This window comes from Trichosurus vulpecula, chromosome 9 (genome assembly GCF_011100635.1).
Source record: "Trichosurus vulpecula isolate mTriVul1 chromosome 9, mTriVul1.pri, whole genome shotgun sequence".
NCBI lineage: Eukaryota > Metazoa > Chordata > Mammalia > Diprotodontia > Phalangeridae > Trichosurus > Trichosurus vulpecula.
Window position 1 is genome coordinate 113,141,429 of NC_050581.1, and position 19,617 is coordinate 113,161,045.

General features: G+C 36.9%; 1 protein-coding gene across 2 annotated transcripts in view; it reads left to right on the forward strand.

Moving 5' to 3' along the window:
- The window catches only part of SETD2 (SET domain containing 2, histone lysine methyltransferase), a 157,359-nt gene that overhangs the window by 28,673 nt on the left and 109,069 nt on the right, over nucleotides 1-19,617 (forward strand). For both annotated transcript variants that reach the window (XR_005009101.1, XM_036737580.1), the window contains exons 2-3: nucleotides 10,959-10,974; nucleotides 13,024-17,456. Coding sequence is in view for 1 of the 2 variants with exons in the window: in XM_036737580.1 (XP_036593475.1) it covers nucleotides 10,959-10,974; nucleotides 13,024-17,456 (4,449 nt within the window). In the remaining variant the exon portion in view is untranslated. The remainder of the gene's footprint in view (nucleotides 1-10,958; nucleotides 10,975-13,023; nucleotides 17,457-19,617) is intronic.

The following is a 19,617-nucleotide window of genomic DNA, read 5'->3' on the forward strand; positions in this document are numbered from 1 at the left end:
GCACAGCAGTTTTCTATTACATTCTTATACCATAATTTGTTCAGCCATTCCCCAATTGATGATTTCATCTTAATTTCCAGTTCTTGACCCCTACAGTAAAGAGCTGCTATAAATATTTTTGAAGATAGGGGTTTTTTCACTCCTTCTTTGATCTCTCTGGAGTCTGTACCCCTTTCGTATGTGCATAATTTGTTGCAGTTACTATCCAGTTCACTCTAAGGAATGTAATTGAATCAGTATTTTTTCTAGAGAACATGTACATACATATATACATTTGTGTGTGTGTGTGTGTAATATATAAAATTTGCTTTCATAAGTTTAGGAGTTTGCAATCTGAGAACTTGGATGGGGGAAAATTGCGTCCTTATTTTCACCAGCCTTTAACTGAAATCTAGCATTTCCTTTGATTATGAGTTAAAATAATTTGAAAAAGGGTCCACTTATTTTACCGGATCCCCAAACAGGTTCATGATACCAAGAATGTTAAGAATAAGAGCCCCTAGTATAGTTTTTAAAATTTCAGTTCTAATGGAAAAAACTGATGATTAAAAATGTTACATTTGGAAATTAATTGAATGGTTTCATGTACTTTGTTTCCTTATATCCATTTTTGTAGACTGGTGTATATTTCTTTCTACTTTCTTACCTCCCCTCTTTCAAAGTAATGAGATAAAAGCAATAGTTTTGTTTTGTTTTGTTTTTTACAAATTATTTTCATGATTCTAGTTTGTTTTCCAGCTCTAGTTGTTACTTGTCTAACTGCATATTATCATATCTCCACCCCCCCCCTTTTTTGCCCCCATATGTCCTCTGGTTTTAAGAAATCTTTGAATTGAATTGGTTTCTGGTAATGTTGAGTAAGAGTAGATGGTATAAAATAACTCTGTCCTAAACCACTACTTGTGGAGAAATAAGAGTCATAATAAATATAGAGCTGTGATTCTTTAAGGGCCAAATTATTAGAATCTTCCGTCTTAATCCTAGCAAGAATTTTAAACCAATCCTTAGCTTAGTAGTCAGACAGGCAATATGGTATAGCATATGGCATGACTTAGATTTGAAAGGACTTGGTTGAATACTAGCTCTGGTGCGACTTAGCTAATGCAACTTCTTTGAGCCTGTTTCCCCCTCTCTAAATGGGGATAATTATACTTGGAAGTACCTATCTCCACAGTGTTGTAAGAAAGTACTAAAAAGTCCTGTATCAATGAGCCTTATTACCATTGTTCAACTCACAGATACTAAACTTGTTGGTACTTTTTTGTTTGTGATACCAGATAACAATTTTGATGAAAGCAGTAGTAAAAATTGCTCACGTGTATACGCTATTTTACAGTAGCCTTACAGAATAGATCTTATTTGATCTTTATAATGAGCCTGTGTGGGAAATGTTATTTATTGTCCTTTCCACACATAAGGAAAACAGATTGTGACTTTCTCAAGGTCTGACAAAACTAGTGTCTGAGAATAGGATTCAAAATTGAGTCTTCCTGACTTCAGGTTGGGGGTTTTTCACTAGCATGTTGCCTTTCATGGTCCATTCTATGTTATGATGGTGTCTGAGAAAATTGGGTTTTACATGGCAAATGATTTTCATTAAATATGTTTGGAAGCTCAGTATAGATTCACTTTAGGCAATAAGAGCTGTTACATGGGAGAGTTCTCATATAACCAGTCAGTTAATAAACATTAAGTGCTTCCTATGTACTGAGTTGCAGGGATACAAAGAAAGGCAGAAAACAGTACGTGTTCTCAAGGAGCTCACAATCTAAATGGGGAGATAATATGCAAATAGTTATGTAAAAATAAGATGTATACAGGATGAATTAGAGATAATCAACAGAGGGGAGGCACTAATACTAATTAAGGAGGATGGGGGAAAGGCTTCTTATAGAAGATGAGATTTTAGCTAGGACTATAATGCAGCCAGGTTGTGAGGAGGAGGGAGAGAATTTCAGGCATAGGGGGGACAGCCTAAGAAAATGCCTTGAAGGTGGGAGATGTAGTGTCTCATTTAAGGAATGGCAGGTCAGGTGTCACTGGTTTGCATAGTGCATGGTGGGTATTAGGTCTTCTGACAGGAATGGTGGGCAAGGTGGAGATGGGACAGGTTCTGAAGGGTTTAGAATGCCAAACAGATGATGTTATATTTGATCAGACAGAGAGAGAGCATGATTTGTGTGTGTGTGTGTGTGTGTGTGTGTGTGTGTGTGTGTGTAGAGACTTCTGACAGGCTGTCTAACCAGCAGGCTATTGCAGTAGCCCAGATGAGAGCCTGAACAAAGGTGGTTGCAGTTTCAGAAAAAGGCTTATGCAAGACATGCTATAAAGGTAAAATCTGACTTTTGCAACAGATTGGATATGAGAGGTGACCCTCAATAGCAACAGGGAAGTTAGGAATAGGAAAGGGTTTGGGGGAGAGATAATGAATTTGATTTATGAATGTGTTGAATTAAAGATATCTATAAGACTAGTTCAGGATATCCAATAGGCATTTAGAGATGGGAGATTGGAGGTCATCAGGGCCATTGGGACTGGATAAGTAAATTTGGGAATCATCAGCATAGAAATGGTAATTGAATCCATGGGAGCTGATGAGATCACCAAGTGAAATAGTATCGAGGGAGAAGAGAAGAGGACCTTGGGAGGTACTCAGAGTTAATGGACATGACCAGGGCATATAGTGCTGAGGCTTTCTTTGTTGCTAATGATAGTTCTTAAGGATAGGCCAAGGACAAAAAGAATTAGCCTCTGCCCTCAAGGAGCTTACATGCTCATGAGGGAGACTGTATGTAGGTATGTAAATATATACAAAATAAATTTGTAAAAATAATAATTGGGGAGGGGGGAAATGAAGGTGAAAGCACTACCAGCTGGGTAGAAATCAAGAAAGGACTTAGTAGAGACAATGCTTGCTTGAGCTGATTTTTGAAGGTAATGAGGGATTCTTAAAGCTGAGATACAAGAAAGATTCTCTGGTGTGAGAAACAGAAGGTTTGTTTGATCAGGCACATATACACACCAGATGTGCGTATGAGAGGAAATATTGTGTCTAAGATGATAAAAGTAATTTGGAGCAGTTGGGAAGGGCTTTAGGTGCTCAGTAGAGGAATTAATGATTGTCCCTAGAGGTATTAAGAAGCCTTCGGAATTTAGTGAGTTTATATGTTCAGACCTTTGCCTTAAGAAAAATCACTTTTGCAGCTTTGAGGAGGGGGAAGAAGCATTTATTAAGTACCTACTGTGTGCCAGACATTTGTGGTAAGCACTTTATAGATATTACTTCATGTGTTCTTCAGAACAACCCTGTGAGGTGAGTGCTGTTATTACCCCCATTTTATAGTTGAGGAAACTAAGACAGAGGTTAAGAGACCCATCTAGGGTCACACTATAAGAATCTGAGGCCCCATTTAAATTCAGATCTATCCTCTGAGCCACCTAACTGCCCTAGCCTTGAAGCAGGAATACCAATTAGGAAGCTGTTGCAATAATTTATACCCAGAGATTTCCACACATTCTAGTAAAAAATAATTGTTGTATACTGAGACCATAATCGTGTTCTGGAAACGGTGAGTATGGAGGAGAGGGGGAGGAAAATGGTCCTGCAGTATTCAGCTAGAACTTAGGGTTATGCATGCATTATTATGGGAGGAACCTTCTATACTTTTGCATTTTGGGGTGGTGGTAAAGGAAGAATCATGTTACAGATTGATGATAAACATTTAGACCTATGGTACTATATGTACCATTTCTTTTTTTTAAATTACATTAGTTATTTTAAGTTTAGATAACTTTTTAGTATCACCCACATTTCTCATCAGATTCCCCCCCACCCCTTCCAGATTGTCATCCTTATAATCGAGAATAAAAAAGAAAGGAAATAAAGTTCTGTGAAAACAACCAACATATTTTAAAAGTCTGATGTCATATGGATCATTGTCTCCCACTTCTGTAAAGATGTAGGGGGAGTTATCTTCTAATATCTCTTCTTTGGGACTGAGCCTGGTCATTATCATTTTTCAGCATTTAGTTTTGATTATTTTGTTCTTTCCATTTACATTATATATTATTTTTCTGGTTCTATGTAGTTCCTATTTCATTATACTAATGTTCTTTTTATGATTGTCATTTTTTAAGGTCAGAGATGACATCAATCTTTTGTGCTTTCAAATGCAGGTAAAAATGTGAAGAAGTTCTCAGCTATATGTAGTTTGGTTATTGCATTGATTACAGTAGTGATTTTTAGCATTGTCATAGCATGTCAGCTTGCCCTTTTGGTGTGCCTAAAGTTAGCATCATGCTTCTACTTTGTATGTAGTTGCTCTCTTTGCTTTGTCATAAAGCAGTAGATTTGGCACCTGTCAATCAAGCCACTTTCCTTTGCCCATTCACCTAAATGGCCAGTTACCAAGTTCCACTTGGCTATAGAATGACTGTTTGGGGCCCTTTGTCTTTCTTTGTGACATCAAGGATAGTACAGAATTGTTATGTTAGGCTATAAAGACATGGAGCTGTTCAGTCTGTTACATACACTCACATAATAATTGGTATTACCTAATGGTGAAAGTTGTTCGGGAAGTGAATAAAAGTCAGGCCCAGATAAATTTGTGCAACAAATATTTACTAAGTGTCTACCATTGGAGAACATTGTGCTGTAGGGTAGGGCAATGATACCAAATATTAGCAACAATTTAGATAAAGCTCAAAGTCTTTTGTTGGTCCAGTTTGGGTCCTGGCTAGACTGCCAAGTGATAGGAATTTTTTTTAATACTCTCTTTGGACCCATCTCATTAATTTTATATATATATATATACTCACACACACACACACACACATATAGCATATGAAAGATTGGCATTATGTATTAGCATTAAAGTAAATTAGCATTTACTTTAAAATTGGCAAAAGACAAAGTTGTGAAATTTATTTACACCTTCAGAGTTGTAATATCCAGGAGAGGCAGCGGAGTGCAATAGAAAAAGTGCTGGATTTGAAGTTGGATGATCTGGGCCCCAATCTCTGCTCTGCTCCTCACCTCTGTGACTAGGGTGAGTCACTTCTCTGTGGGCCCCCTTTTGACTAGTTAGTAAAACCTAGGGGATTGTTAGGTCCTGTCTGACCTGCTTTTGTCTCATTGGTCATAAGTTGAAAGAGGTGGGTGGGCTCTTAACATTGCCATGTTGATAGTATTCAGGAATCCTTTCCCTTAAAACTACCATTTCCAAGAAAAAATACAATTTGTTTTAAAACGTATTTAGTTTTTTTTGTTGTTTTTTTTTAACCGTGAACTTGACAGCCATCCCCAAACCTAAATGTTTCTATATTCAAAGGACAGAAAAAGGAGATACTGAAGATGGGAGGTGGTGGTGGGAGGTAGCTTAAGCTTCAGACTGAAGGAGAGGTGGGGATCAAAGGTGCTTGTAGTGGTTTGACCTTAGCAAGGAGAGTGAATAGCCACCTTTTTATATGAAACAGAGGAGTGGAGGAAATAGTAAGGGTAAGGGAAGGAATAGTAGAGTAAGACATTTTTGCTCTTAGGCAGCCTGGCTTCCATTTCTGGCTCTGCCACTGGTTTTGTTCCTTAATACTTTATCTCATTAGAACTTTTTATGTGTCTCCTAAGAAATGAACTTCCATCCTATGTCAGGAATTATTCCTCAGTGGGAAGTACTATATCTTTTCTAAGAACACCTTATACAGTATTATAGATTACAGCATTTAACTGTAGTTGAATATTTGTGAAGGAAATTCTGTTTTTGTTAGACCAAGAATTTGAAAACTGCTTGAGGAACACGGCTATTTTCAGCAGTTGTCAGATAACTGTGTTCTGGGGAGAATACATACAGACCTAATCTTTTCTGTGCTTTACCTAGAAACACTGTAACCACAGGAAAGTTTCACTTTTTCATTGTTTCCCTTTTTGTGGGTAAATTGTGTGTGTGTTTAAACCCATTTAAATAATAGGATGTAACATTGTGGCAATAATTCACCTTATCCATCTGTCTGTGTTAATACAAGTCCATGGGACAAGTACTATGATTAAACAAAGGCAGAACAGAAAGACTGGCATATTAATACAGTAGGTATCTGATTGGGAAGGGCAGCTTCAAAGTAAAAAAAAACAAAAGATCATAGGGTCAGATTTAGAAATGAAACAGTTAGAATTTAGGTTGTTTTAAGCACCTGTTGCGTTATAGGCACTGTTGGCAGTCCTTTCTCTTAGTGTGCTTATAGCAAATCAAGTGAGACAATTTGTTTGTATTTATGTACTAAAGAATTAATGTAATTGGGTTTGGGGAGAGAAGGCTACCAGCTGGGGATAATTGGGAAAGGCCTAACGTAGAGGCCAGTATTTGAATAGGTATGACCATTCCCCTTCCCTCTGTCCTACTCAAACTCCAGGAGTTCCCTGGTGGAATTAAAAAACTAAAATAAAAGCCCTTTGACTTCTAAAGCCCTTCATAGCTCCTTCCCTTTCCTAATTTTTCAGACTCCTTATACCTTACTTCCCCCTCCATGTGTACTTGTCATCCAGTGACACTGGCCTATTTGCTCTTCCTCCTACAAGATACTTCCATATCCCAAGTCTGGGAATTTTCTTTAGTTGTCCCTCATGCCTGACATGCTTTCTCTCTTTATCTTTGCCTTCTGTTCTTCCTGGCATCCTTCAAGTCACAGCTAAAATCCTGCTTTCTGCCAGAAGCCTTTTCTAATCCTTAATGCTAGTGCCTGCCCTCCACAGTTAATTCCAATTATCTTGTATCTTTGCGATCGTTTTCATATTGTCTCCCCCATTACTTGTAAGCTGGGTGAGGGCAGGGACTCTTTATCACTTTTCTGTATATCCCCAGCACTTAGCCCAGTTCCTGGCACCTAGTATGGGCTCAATAAATGTTCTTAACTAGTTCTGTTTTTGGCAGAGAGCTCCAACAAATGTCTGAATAAATGAAATCCCTATCACTACTTTATAATACCTCTGTGTCGGCCTGTGATCTGTTTCCCAAACCTTCTCATCTATTTCTTCTTTCTGTTCAGGTGATCTGTAGTATACTACAGTGATAATGAAGAATTCTGTTTCTCCCCCCATTGACCTTCAGCCAAATATTCTTCATCATACTTCCCCAATCTGGTTCCCTTTCTCTCTTTATGTGATTGACTGTACTGTTGTAATACACACTGCTGCTTCACCTCCCCTCCCTTGTACTGGTCTTATTTCTTTTTTTTATTAAGGTGTACTTATTCAGAGCTGTGGTGTACCTATTCATTTTTTTCCTAACATGTTTCAGTAGTATAAAATGAAGTCATTTGTCTTCTTGTTAGAATCTCTACTTCCTCTTATTTATTACCTAAACTTTGAAGCTATGGGTTTTACTACTGGCTTCTTTAATTGATTTTATTTAACTGTAAAAAAATGTGTTTTAAAATTCAGTTTGACAAGGCAAACAGTTGCATATAAAATAGTAAATGTACAACAAGATTGTCATTCTCGGTGAAGCCTTCCTTTTTTTCCTTCTCCCCTAAAGTTTGCACTGCTTATTTCACTTTTAAACTTTATTTATTGTACCTTAACGACTCTGTGAGGGCAGTACCATATTTTATTCTTTGTATTTTTCTTACATTAAGTCTTCAGTTTGTTCAGTGATCAACAAATATTGAATGAATTCAGTGCCAAAATATGTGGTTCATGTAATAAGTTTCACAGGTCTTCAAAGGTGAGGGGAAAAGGTTATGAAAAGATTAAGCCAGTTAACCAGCATTTAAGTCCCTAATATGTGCCAGGAACTATACTGAGTGCTATACAAAGATAGGCAAAAAACCAGTTCTTTTTTTCCAGGACCTCACAGTTTAACGGGGGAGACAGTATGCAAACAACTATATGCAAACAAGATATACATAGGATCCATTGCAAATAACCTCAGAAGAAAGATACTAGTATTAAGAGGGGCACTGGGAAAGGCAAAAAAGTGCTTAAGAACTCCTGAACTAGATGAGTTAGATCTGAGTTACATCTGAGGTAGATGAATAACTGGAAATTCTTGCTCTTTGGGCATTTTCAGTTGGAGAGAAGTACAGAGACCATTTCAACGGGGAGTACATTGCAGTGACAGAGGGTTGATTTGGCCCATTTCCGGGAGAATTCATCCCTCATCTCTTCAGGTGTTAATTGGAATGTGAGTCTGATAGCTCCCAGGAGAGAGGTGCCATTGAGATAGGATGCCAAAGATATTGACTAGGCCAAGATAGATCAAAAGGAAGTGTGCCCTCTGCAGCAAAACCTCACTCTACTCTAAAGCCCTTGTCAGCTCAAGATCTTATGCTCCTATTTGTAAGGTGATTGTACAATATTCAAAAAAGCAGAGACGATCTTTAGCAAACAGTTATAATATTGGAACCCTGATAGTGATTTAAGTCATCAGAATAAAAGTGATAATTGAAGGCATTGAGGATCACTAAAAGAAAGAATATGAAGAAAGAGAACAGGCAGTAAGTAGATAGAGGAGGTGCCAAGAGATAGTGGAACCATCCAGAAAGGACAGAGCAGTTAAAGGTAGGGGAAATATTACTGGAAAAATATGAGGTAACCTAAAGAAAGGAGTTTCAGGAAAGAACTTGACATATCTGTTACTGACTTTTTAAAAACTCAAAGGTTTTGCTTTATTTTTCTATTGCTGTTTATTGTGATTTTTATACTCTCCTATTATTATTAGTGCAATAAAATGTTTTTACAGTGGCTTGCCTACATAACTTCATTGTAAGCTTTTTAAAAAATTATTTTTATTTTCTTAAATATTTCCCAGTCACATGTAAATTTTTTTCTTTAACAATCAGTTTTAAATTTTGAATTCTAAATTCTTTTCCTCCCTCCTGCCCCTCCCCCTTGAGAAGACAAGCACTTTCATTTTGATTATACTTATGTGGTCATGCAAAACATATGTCCATGTTAGTCCTGTTGCAAAAGAAAACAAAAAACAAAATAAAATAATAAAAATTTAAAAAGAAGAAGTGTGCTTCAATCTGTATTCAGAGTTTATCACCTCTTTTCTGGAGGTGGATAATTTTCATCATGAATTCTTTGGAATTGTTTTGGGTCTTTGTGTTGATAAAAGTAGCTAAGTCTTTCATGTTGATCATCTTTACAATATTGCTTTTGCTTTGTACAGTGTTCTGGTTCTGCTCACTTCACTTTATATGAGTTCATATAATTCTTCCCAGCATCCTGTTCATCATTTCTTATAGCACAATAGTATTCCATCACAATCATAGACCATGACTTGTTAAGTCATTCCCCATTTGATGGCATCCCCTTGATTTCCAATTCTTTGCCACTACGAAAAGAGCTACTATAAATATTTTTGTACAAATATGTCCTTTTCCCCTTTCTTTGATTTCTTCAGGGTACAGACCTAGTAGTGGTATCACAGCTAAGTGGTACAGTGGATAGAGTGCTGGCCTAGGAGGAGTCTGGAGAACCTGGGTTAAAATGTGACCTTAGATACTTATTAACTTAACCCCATTTGCTTCAGTTCTCTGACCTGGAGAAGGAAATGGCAAACCACTCCAGTGTTTTTGCCAAGAAAACCCTAAATGAGGTCATGATGAGTCAGATACCTAATCAACTAAACAACAAGTGGTATTGCTGGGTCAACGGGGGTATGCACAGTTTTATAGTCCTTTGGGGTTAGACTAGTTCACAACTCCAACATCAATGCATTAGTGTCTCAATTTTTGTACATTCCTTCCAGAATTTGTCGTTTTTCTTTTCTGTCATGTTAGCCAATTTGATAGTTGTGAGGTGGTATCTCACGGTTGTTTTAATTTGCATTTCTCTAATCAGTAGTGATTTAGATCATTTTTTTCACATGACTATTGATAGCTTTGGTTTCTTCTTCTGAAAACTGCCTATTCATATCCTTTGATAATTTCAGTTGGATGATGGTTCTTTTTTTTAAAATAAATTTAGCTCAGTTTCTCTTATATTTGAGAAATGAAACCTTTATCAGAGAAATTTGTTGGAAAAATTTTCCATCAGTTTCCTCTTTCCCTTCTAATTTTGGTTGCATTAGTTTTATTTGTGCAAAAATTTTATAATTTCATGTATTCAAAATAACCTATTTTACTTACTATAATCTTCCATCTCTTGTTTAGTCATAAACTCTTCCTTTATCCATAGATTTGACAGGCACGTTTTTCCATGCTTCTGTAATCAGCTTATGATACCACCATTATGTCTAAATCATTTATCCATTTTGGCCTTATCTTGGTATTTACAGTGTGAGATGTTGGTCTATGCCTAGTTTCTTCCAAAGAGTTTTCCAGTTTTCTTAGCATACATTGTAAGCTCCTGGAGGGCAGAAGCTCTATGCTAGCTGTCTTTGTCTCACACAACGTGTGTGAGTTCATATAATTCACACACAACGTGTGTGATTAATTGATTATTGAATGGACAAAATTGTTAATACCAAAGTGTATTTAATACTTAAATGAAGATTTGTGGTTGGTACAGCAGTGTATTATTAAAAACACATGACACCCACCAGTGCATTTGTTTTAGAGTGAAAAAAGACTTTTTCATTTGGTTTGGTGACTGGCATTTATATTCATTGTTAGGCTAAATAAAATGATAGGGTCCGGTGTATTATATGTTTAATTGTGTGAAATGTAATCCTTTGTACATTGTCATGGCATCAAAGTTTCACCGAAACACTGGAAATACTAGATTTTAAATTGTCATGATGGGAAACACAGGCATATTCTATTCAGATTATACTTTGAAATTATCTCTCTTAAATTAAAATTATCTCTCTTACATAGTCTTAAGAGATTTATTTTTGAGGGGTAAAGGGGAATAAACCACTCTTAAGCAGTGTTGCATTTTTCAGTTTCTAAAAATTCTCAAATATTTACAGGGTTTTTTTTTCTGTTTTCTTTTACATGTGTTCTTGGCTGGATTACAATAGAGAAGAAGAAAATGAGGTAAGTACAGTTGAATCAGTTTTTAAAAGGTTGTGGATTGGCTGGCTTTTGTATTTTAGTGCCTATTAGATTTGGATACAGGCTACAAAAATAAATCTAATTCTATAAGGAATTGCTATAGATTGAACATAAACTAAGGATAATTTTGCCTAGTTTTACTTTGATTTTTAGTAATGCTTAGGTCTCAGGAATTCTGATCTTTTTCTCTCCTTCTCAACTAAAACATTTCAGTGCTCAACTTAAACGGATTTCAGAATTCTTTGCATTGATTCAAAATAATTATGTAAAAATAGTTTTGCTAAAAATGAAATGGATAATAAACTGGCTGTTTGCCAAACTGAATTTGTCAAGTATCCTATACTTAAGTTAAAGTACGTTTTAAGCTTAGTATTCATTTTGGTGGTTTATATCATAGAGTTAAGAAAAAATTCTTTATATATATACATATATATATATATGTATATATATATATATGTATATATATATCAAAGGCAATTTGTAATTCCTGCTTATTAAGCAACATCAGACGCTATCTAGGGATTTCTTTCTTTATAGATTTATTTGTGATCAGGAAAGTGCGAGCATGAACAGGAAAAAAGGAAAAGTATTAGGTCTTAAGGAAGAGAATGAGATTGTTAAGAAGCACAAAAGATATGGAGCACCAAACTTATTATAGTTTCTCTCCCCATTTATGTTTTCTTTCAAGAGTTGTATTACTAGTCAGCATAATTTGGGTCAGTCTTTAAGATTATCTACATTTGTACACAAATGGACCCACCATAATATAATGGGAGGAGAACTTGATCGGGTCCTTTAGGAAGTCTAGGTTGTAGTTGGCTGCCAGTGCCAGCTGTGGCATTCAGTGAACATTTTTGAACCTTCTTGGACTTCAGTTTTTCTCTCCCTATAAAGCAAAGGGTAATGGATTAGATTGTATCTTAAGATTCAATAAAATGTATGCTATGGCTTATCTCAGGAAAGTAGCCCTTTTCTGATTTGTGATATTATTAGCTTTTGTTCTTGATAGTTTATGTTAATTGCATTAATCACAATCAAAAAAGGATTTTAATTGAATTAACACAACTTTCTGCTTTTTTCTATAAAGTAGATCCTGAGGAATATTTGTGATAAAACTTTTGAAATGCCATCACTTTGGCTTCATATTCTTGGGTGAATTTCAAGGTTAGAGTGAATAGAAGTTTGTTTGGGAGATGCAGGAAACCTCCTGTTAGTCAAGTTCCTTGGAGCTACTTTGATCTGGGATGGCTCCATGGCTTGTTACCCCTTTCTTCTCTCTCTATGCCTCAGGACTTGGCCTACCTGTACCTTTGGGTTCGAATCCTGTTTCTGCTATGTACTACCTGTGCAACCTTGGGCAAGTCACTTAACTTCTTTGAGCCTCGGTTTCCTCATCTGTAAAACGAAGGGGTTGAACTAAATAACCTCTAAAATCCTTTCAAGCTCTGAACCTATGATCATGTGATCTGTTCTCCTACTTGGTTCTTCTAGTGTTTACTCTGCAATGGTATATAGGTTTCTGCTTTTCCCTTTACCCTGCTGTTTCTGAGAAAGTATGCCACCCTTTTCAGGTTTTCTAAGGGAAACAGAAGCTTAGCTTCTTCACTTATGCTAACATCTGGACCTATTGTCTGTAGCACTGTCATCCCCTAGCACTCCCTCCTAGAACCAGCAGCCAAGCCACCTTCATCTCTTTCCTGTATCTAAGTTCTCACTCCTTGTTGAACCTTTCGAAGTTTCCTCGCTAGAGGGAGCCCTCATCAATTCTACCTCCTTCCTCATGTTCTCTTTTACTCAACTCTCCAGAGTACTCCTAAGTGGTGGTTTTCCAGGATCTTATAACTGTAATTGTATGATTTAAAAATTTTTATGCAGGTAATGATCACAATTCCCACGACAAGTAAGAAAGTAATTTTCTCAGACATTAGAAGGCTTTTGAATTTATTTTCACCGTCCATTGACAATTCACACCAAGCAGCCCAGTTTAAAGGAACTGTTGTAGTAATGACTACTTGTTTTTGTTCAATACAGGGAAAGATTGAAAATGTGCAGAAAATGGGTTTCATCAAAGGTCCAATGTTCAAAGGTGTTGCATCTAGTCGATTTCTGCCTAAAGGCACCAAGACAAAGGTGAACCTGGAGGAGCAAGGGCGACAGAAGGTTTCATTCAGCTTCAGCCTTACAAAGAAAACTTTGCAAAACAGGTTTCTAACTGCACTTGGAAATGATAAGCAAAATGACACTCCAAACTCCCCAGCTGTTCCCCTTCAAGCAGATTTTGTTCCCAAAATTAAAGTGGATCCTGGAGATACTTCAGCTATTACAGAAGAATCATCCCCACCAAAACCAAAGGTGGAATTGGGCAAAATCCATTTTAAGAAACATTTGCTTCATGTTACATCTAAGCCTCTACTAAATGCTGTCACATCAGTAGCAGCATCACCACCTCTTTCCATAATACCATCACCAGTAGTAACAGAATCAGTAGTGGCAGAGTCACCACCACAGTCACCCCCTCCACCACCCCCAGCCCTACAAGTTAGAACACCATCACCACCAGCACCAATATCAGTAACAACAGCCTTGCCACAAATACCAACATCAGTACCAGTGGGGACATCGTTACAATCCCCGCCAATAGATGTAGCAGTTAGAGCCTCAAAAGAGTCTTTAAATATAGTAGTACCAGAATCTTTAGAATTGGACACTAAGCAAGATACATGTTCTTCTGAACTGTTAGATATAGTATCTCAGAACGTGTCTGAGAAAGCAGATATATCTCCACAAAAAGAAGATTCCCATATTGGGAAGGAAGAAGAAACTCCAGATAGTTCAAAGAGTTCTCTGTGTTCTAAAAAAACAAGTTCTAAGAAGAAATTCTCACAATCTGAAGGCATGTTTCTTGGTTCAGAATCAGATGAAGATTCTGTACAGACCTCCTCAAGTCAGCGGTCACATGATTTTAAGAATTCAGCAAGTGTGGAAAAGGAAAGAGATTCAAAAAAGAGCTTAGCTACCTTAAAAGGTGAAGATTTAGGGAAATCTTCAAGATCTAAAACTGAGAGAGACGACAAGCATTTTAGTTACTCAAAAGTAGATCGAGATTCTCGCTATATGTCTTCCCGTTCTAGATCAGAGAGAGATAGAAGGCGGAGCAGGTCTCGCTCTAGATCTGACAGAGGATCTAGAACTATTTCATCTTATTCCCGGTCAGAGCGCTCACATTATTATGAATCTGAACGAAGGTACCATAGAAGCTCCCCTTATAGAGAGAGGCCACGGTATTCCCGTTCTTATACAGATAATAGGATGAGAGAGAGCTCTGATTCAGAAGAGGAATATAAGAAGATATATTCCAGGTCTAGTGATTCAAGACGTACATCTTCTCATTCTTCATTTTACAGAGACTCGAGGACATCAACTTACTCTAAATCTGATCGGGACAGCAAAATTGAATCCTTCCACATGGATGCAGAGAAAAGAGGAAAGTATTCCTCAAAACCAGAAAGAGAATCAAAAAGGACTTCAGAAAATGAATTAATGAAAAGATGTTGCTCTCCCCCTACTGAGATAGGATGTCGGAGGGGTTCATCTTATTCTAAACATGATAGTAATGCTTCCCGTAATAAGGCTGTCCCATGGAAGAGTACACAAAAGCCTGATAAAATTAAAAGTTCTTTCTGTTGTATAGAATCAACTGAGGAAATTAAACATCAGTCTCATTCTTTAAATTTACAGACTACTTGTTCAAAATCTAATGAATTTAGAATGGTTGTGAAAATTCCTGAAAGAGATAAAACTATATCTCCATCTTCAACTAATCAATTAAATGATTCACCTGCTTTTAAAAAGCTAGGTGAATCTCCTATTTTTAAGTCTGAATTTATGGGAAATGATAGCCATGATAGTATTAAGGAATTAGACACTTTATCTAAAGGGAAACATGATCAATTAAGAACTTATTGTCCCATGGAATTAGATATAAACGGATCTCCTGGGGAAGGATCTGATTTAGCAACTTTCTGTGCCTCTAAAACTGAGGATATTTTTGCATCTTCAGATGATAGTATAAATAGATCAGAGGTATCTCCTTTGATAAAAACTAGTAAATCATGCATATTACCATCAAATGGACTTCAAAATATAAACAAGTCTAAAGAAAAAAATTTGGATGATTCCTCTGTACAGCACAGTGAGTTAAACAGCTCACTTAAAGAGATGGACCCTTCAGCTCCTTCACAACAAGATAAACTTGGGTCTTTTCCAACTATAACTGTAGATTATTCTAAAACAATAAAAGAATCAGTTGATTTGAGAGTTTCTTACCGTAAAACCAAAGATTTGGACTCTTGTGATACTTTAGATGACAATAGCCCTTCTTTGTATCAACTTGAAACTGAAAATACTGAGCCTACAGTTATGAAGATTATCCCTAATAGTTTTATGAACCAAGATTCAGATTTACAGTCAGTAATATGTGACAATAAAAGCTATAAGAATCTTCATTCAGTACAGTCTACAGCTGAAGAATCTGAGCGAAACTTTAGGGTAAAGTCAGCATCTGTTAACCCCTGTGACTCAAATTCTTCTGTAGGAAGTTTAAGTATTGCTTCTGTGTGTAGCCTTACATTAGGAATCAAAGTAGACAATTCACCTGTAGTACAACACACTGAAGGGAACTTGTCTCTTGGTTTGGATACTGTCCTACAAAACCAAAGCACAGAATTTCTCAAACACACAGGAATAGAAATGATAGAATTGGATGAACAGCAAATAAATCCTGAAACAGGAAAAAGAATTGTACCCTGGAAGAATAGACATAACAGCGGACTGCCTGTGGAATTTTTGCAAACAGAGGAGGTACAAGAGGAAGCAAATGTTACACTTCCCAGTGGAAGAGAGAGAGCTGCATCCACAGAAAAGCCATTTAACAAACAGGAAGGAAGTAGAAACATGTTTATTTCTGGTGTTTCCGAGTCTTTGTTTTCATCTTGTAATATGAGTGGAACTGTAGAAGAAGAAGATAGGGTTGCTCATGCCCCTAAATGTGACAGTAGTGGCAATGCATCAGAGTTTATTTCTCCTCTCCATGGAGATTATTCTGATTCTTCACAGAGCACAAGTGATGAAAGCGATACAGAGGATACAGATTCTGATGACAGTAGTATTCCAAGGAACCGTCTCCAATCTGTTGTTGTTGTGCCAAAGAATTCTACTTTGCCTATGGAAGAAACCAGTCCTTGCTCATCTCAGAGCAGCCAGGTTAATAGACACTATTCTGACAATTGGGAAGATGACAGACCAGAGTCGAGCAAACATTATGAAGAAAGGTTTGAGGGAATGATAAGCAAAAATTGTTCTCAGACTGAGAAATTCTCTCTTCCTAAAGGAGCAGATAAAAACCCAGAAGTTCCATATATGGAGCCAAGCAGAAAACAGATGGAGGACCTTGAGCTAGAAGCTGCTCAGCCTCAGAGTGATGGGGTTGATAGTACAAGTCAGGCAGATGTATCTGATATGATTGGTCTGAAAAATCTAGAAGAAAGAACTGCTTCTAAAGAGTCATTGATCATAACTAAACCCATCCTGAGGCAGCAAGAAGACCTACCAGCTTATTCTTCTGAGGGTTTTGAAGGTGTCCTAACAAAATCTCGGCAACAGAATAATTTTCCTAATAGGCCAGACAGTAGACTGGGAAAAGCAGATTCAGATAATTTTTCTTCTTCAGGGGACTTCTCTAGAGTAGATGGTTTTCATTCAACAGAAGACCTCGGCAATCTGGGTTGGGACTTCTCTCAGCCAGAAAAACCCAGCACCACTTATCAGCAGCCTGATAGCAGCTATGGAATATATACTGGATACAGTTATCAGCAAAGTGCAGAGCAGTACCGTAGTACACATAATTACTGGCAAGGCAATGGCTATTGGGACCCAAGATTGGCCAATAGGCCTACTGGGATTATGTATGATAGAGTACAGGGACATGTACCAGATTCTTTAACGAATGACCATGAAGAAGAAGATGAGGAAAATTGGGATGATCCTCGCAGACCTCATTTTTCCAACCAATCTAGTAAATTTCTTGCACATCTTCATAGAGAAAAAGGATCTGTGCAAGCACATGAAATAAGTAGCAATTCAATTAAAGACCTTTCAATTGTAAATGAAAAGAAAGTCCCTCCAAAGAACCTGGAAAAGGGGGATGTGAAAGATCGAGGGCCTCCAAAGAAAAGACGGCAGGAATTAGAAAGTGATTCAGAAAGTGATTCTGATATGCAGGACAGGAAAAAAGTGAGAGTGGAGGTAGAGCAGTTGGAAACAGTGCCCTCAGGTTCAGCATTGGTTGGTCCACTGTGTGTTATGGATGACTTCAGGGACCCACAGCGTTGGAAGGAGTGTGCCAGGCAGGGGAAAATGCCTTGTTATTTTGACCTTATTGAAGAAAATGTGTACTTAACAGAAAGGTAAGTAACACAGCAGGTATTAAATAACAATTTGTCTAATTTTTGCATCCTCAAAGGTTGGGAGGTATTTTTTGTTTTAAGCTGACCAACTAGAGGCCCTTATTGCATGGCATAAAAATTACTCATCCCTGTTTGGATTTGTAAAGGTAGTGGTTTTTGTTTTGGAATTTTAAAAATTTGTAGATATTGCTTTATGAGAACATGTCCATTTTAGGCCTGTGCCATTTATTTTTTGTGTGTAAGTTACTAGGGAGGAAACTTTATTTCTTAGCAGTTTATAAGTTCAGTCTTTTTTTCCTAAGATTCTTCTGTTGTACTCATAACTGAAGTTATATACTTAAAATTCTTGGAAATTATTCTCAAATTTCTTTTAAAAACATAGATACTTTTATAGTTTTCTTTTGTCCTTTCTGTCACTTGACAGAATTTGACAAGAGGCAGATATATATTAGAAACAAAAATGCACAACGTCTTATTGCCTCACAGATCCATAGTACCAAACAACTCATTCAGTCATAGGTTATGTGTATGATTATCCAAATTAGCAAGAGTATGAAAGCATTTCTAGATCTGTTAAAAATTCCCACTATGACTACCTCTTGGTTTTAAAAGGTTCATTAGGTTTCATTAAAGTAACTTAATTTTTATGTCATGCAAAAGAATCTTCTATTTTAATTGTTGTCCTATACATTAATAACCTTTAGACTTTAAGGTTGAACTCTACAGTGTCCAGTGATAGTTGCATGATAGGATTAGTAGGAGCCTTGCAAAAGTATACCATTGTTTGAGTCAAAAATAATAAATAGAATGGCAAATATTTAGATAACTGAAATTTGGACTTTTCATGCTTCTTTGGAAGACCCAGATATGCTGAAACTATCAGATGGAAGAATAAGTATTATTGTGATTTGAGCATCTTTAATGGGCCAATGGTTCACTTCTAGAGCTCTAAAATCAGTCATGGAATCTTAAGAATTATTAGAGACCTTAGAGATTAATTTAGTTGAACTCTCTCACTTGGTGAAAAATCTGACCCACAGCATCTGTGACAACCATTCAGCTTCTGCTTAAAATCCCCTAGTAAAAGGGAGCTCATTAGTGCTTAGGGCAGCTTGTTCTTCATTTGGGTAGTTCTTTTCATTAGCAAGTTCTTGTTAGTCAAAATTTATCCTTAAGTCCATTGTTCCTAATTTTGCCCTTTGAAATGATATGAAATGAATCGGCTCTCTTCTTACATGACAGAAGCCTTCCAGATATTAAAATCTTAGCTTCTTAGTCTTCTCTTTCGCAGCCTAAACATAGCTAGTTCTTTTGGTTCTTTGTGGTTTCCAGACAGACCCTTCACCACGTTGTTTATTGTCCTTTGGATATTTCATTTTGTACTCTGTTTTAAAATGTGGTACTGGACTGGAAATAATAATTCAGATTTCTGACCATTCTACTCTGATAGAGTAGAAAATTGCTTCCTTTGATCTAGAGGCCATTTTTATATTTGACCTAAGTTTTGTGTTAGCCTTATTTTTATTTTTTGCAAGGCACTTGGGGTTAAGTGACTTGCTCAAGGTCACACAGCTAGTAAGTGTCAAGTAATTGAGGCTGGATTTGAGCTCAGGTCCTCCAGACTCCAGGGCCAGTGCTCTATCCCATGCATCACCTAGCTGCCCCATGTTAGCCTTATTTTTAAATAGCTATATGTCACTCAGCTGAAACAATTTAGAAGCTTCTGCTACTCCTACTACTACCAAAGATAATGTATTTAATATAAGTAATAGACAGATACTATTACTAAATGGTAATAAATTTGACTGGAATTTTTAGTGGGTAACACTTCCCAAATGACTTCTCTTAACATAATGTTGGACGAAGCCACAGAGATCATATAGTTCAAGTCCTTAACAATTCTTAAATCCCATCTGTGGTAAACTAGACAAGTGATTACCTGTCCTTCAGTTGCAGGCCCTCAACAGCAGAACTTATCCTCCAGAGGCAACTCATCCAGTTTTTGAACAGATTTGAGTAGTTATTCTTTCCTTAGGTTGAACTTAAATTAGCTTCTCTGTATTTTATATTTAGTGGGTCATCTACCCCAGGGCCAAACAGAAGTATGATCCCACTTTTACAAGTTAACCTTCTAAATACTTTGTCAGTCATGTCATCTGTC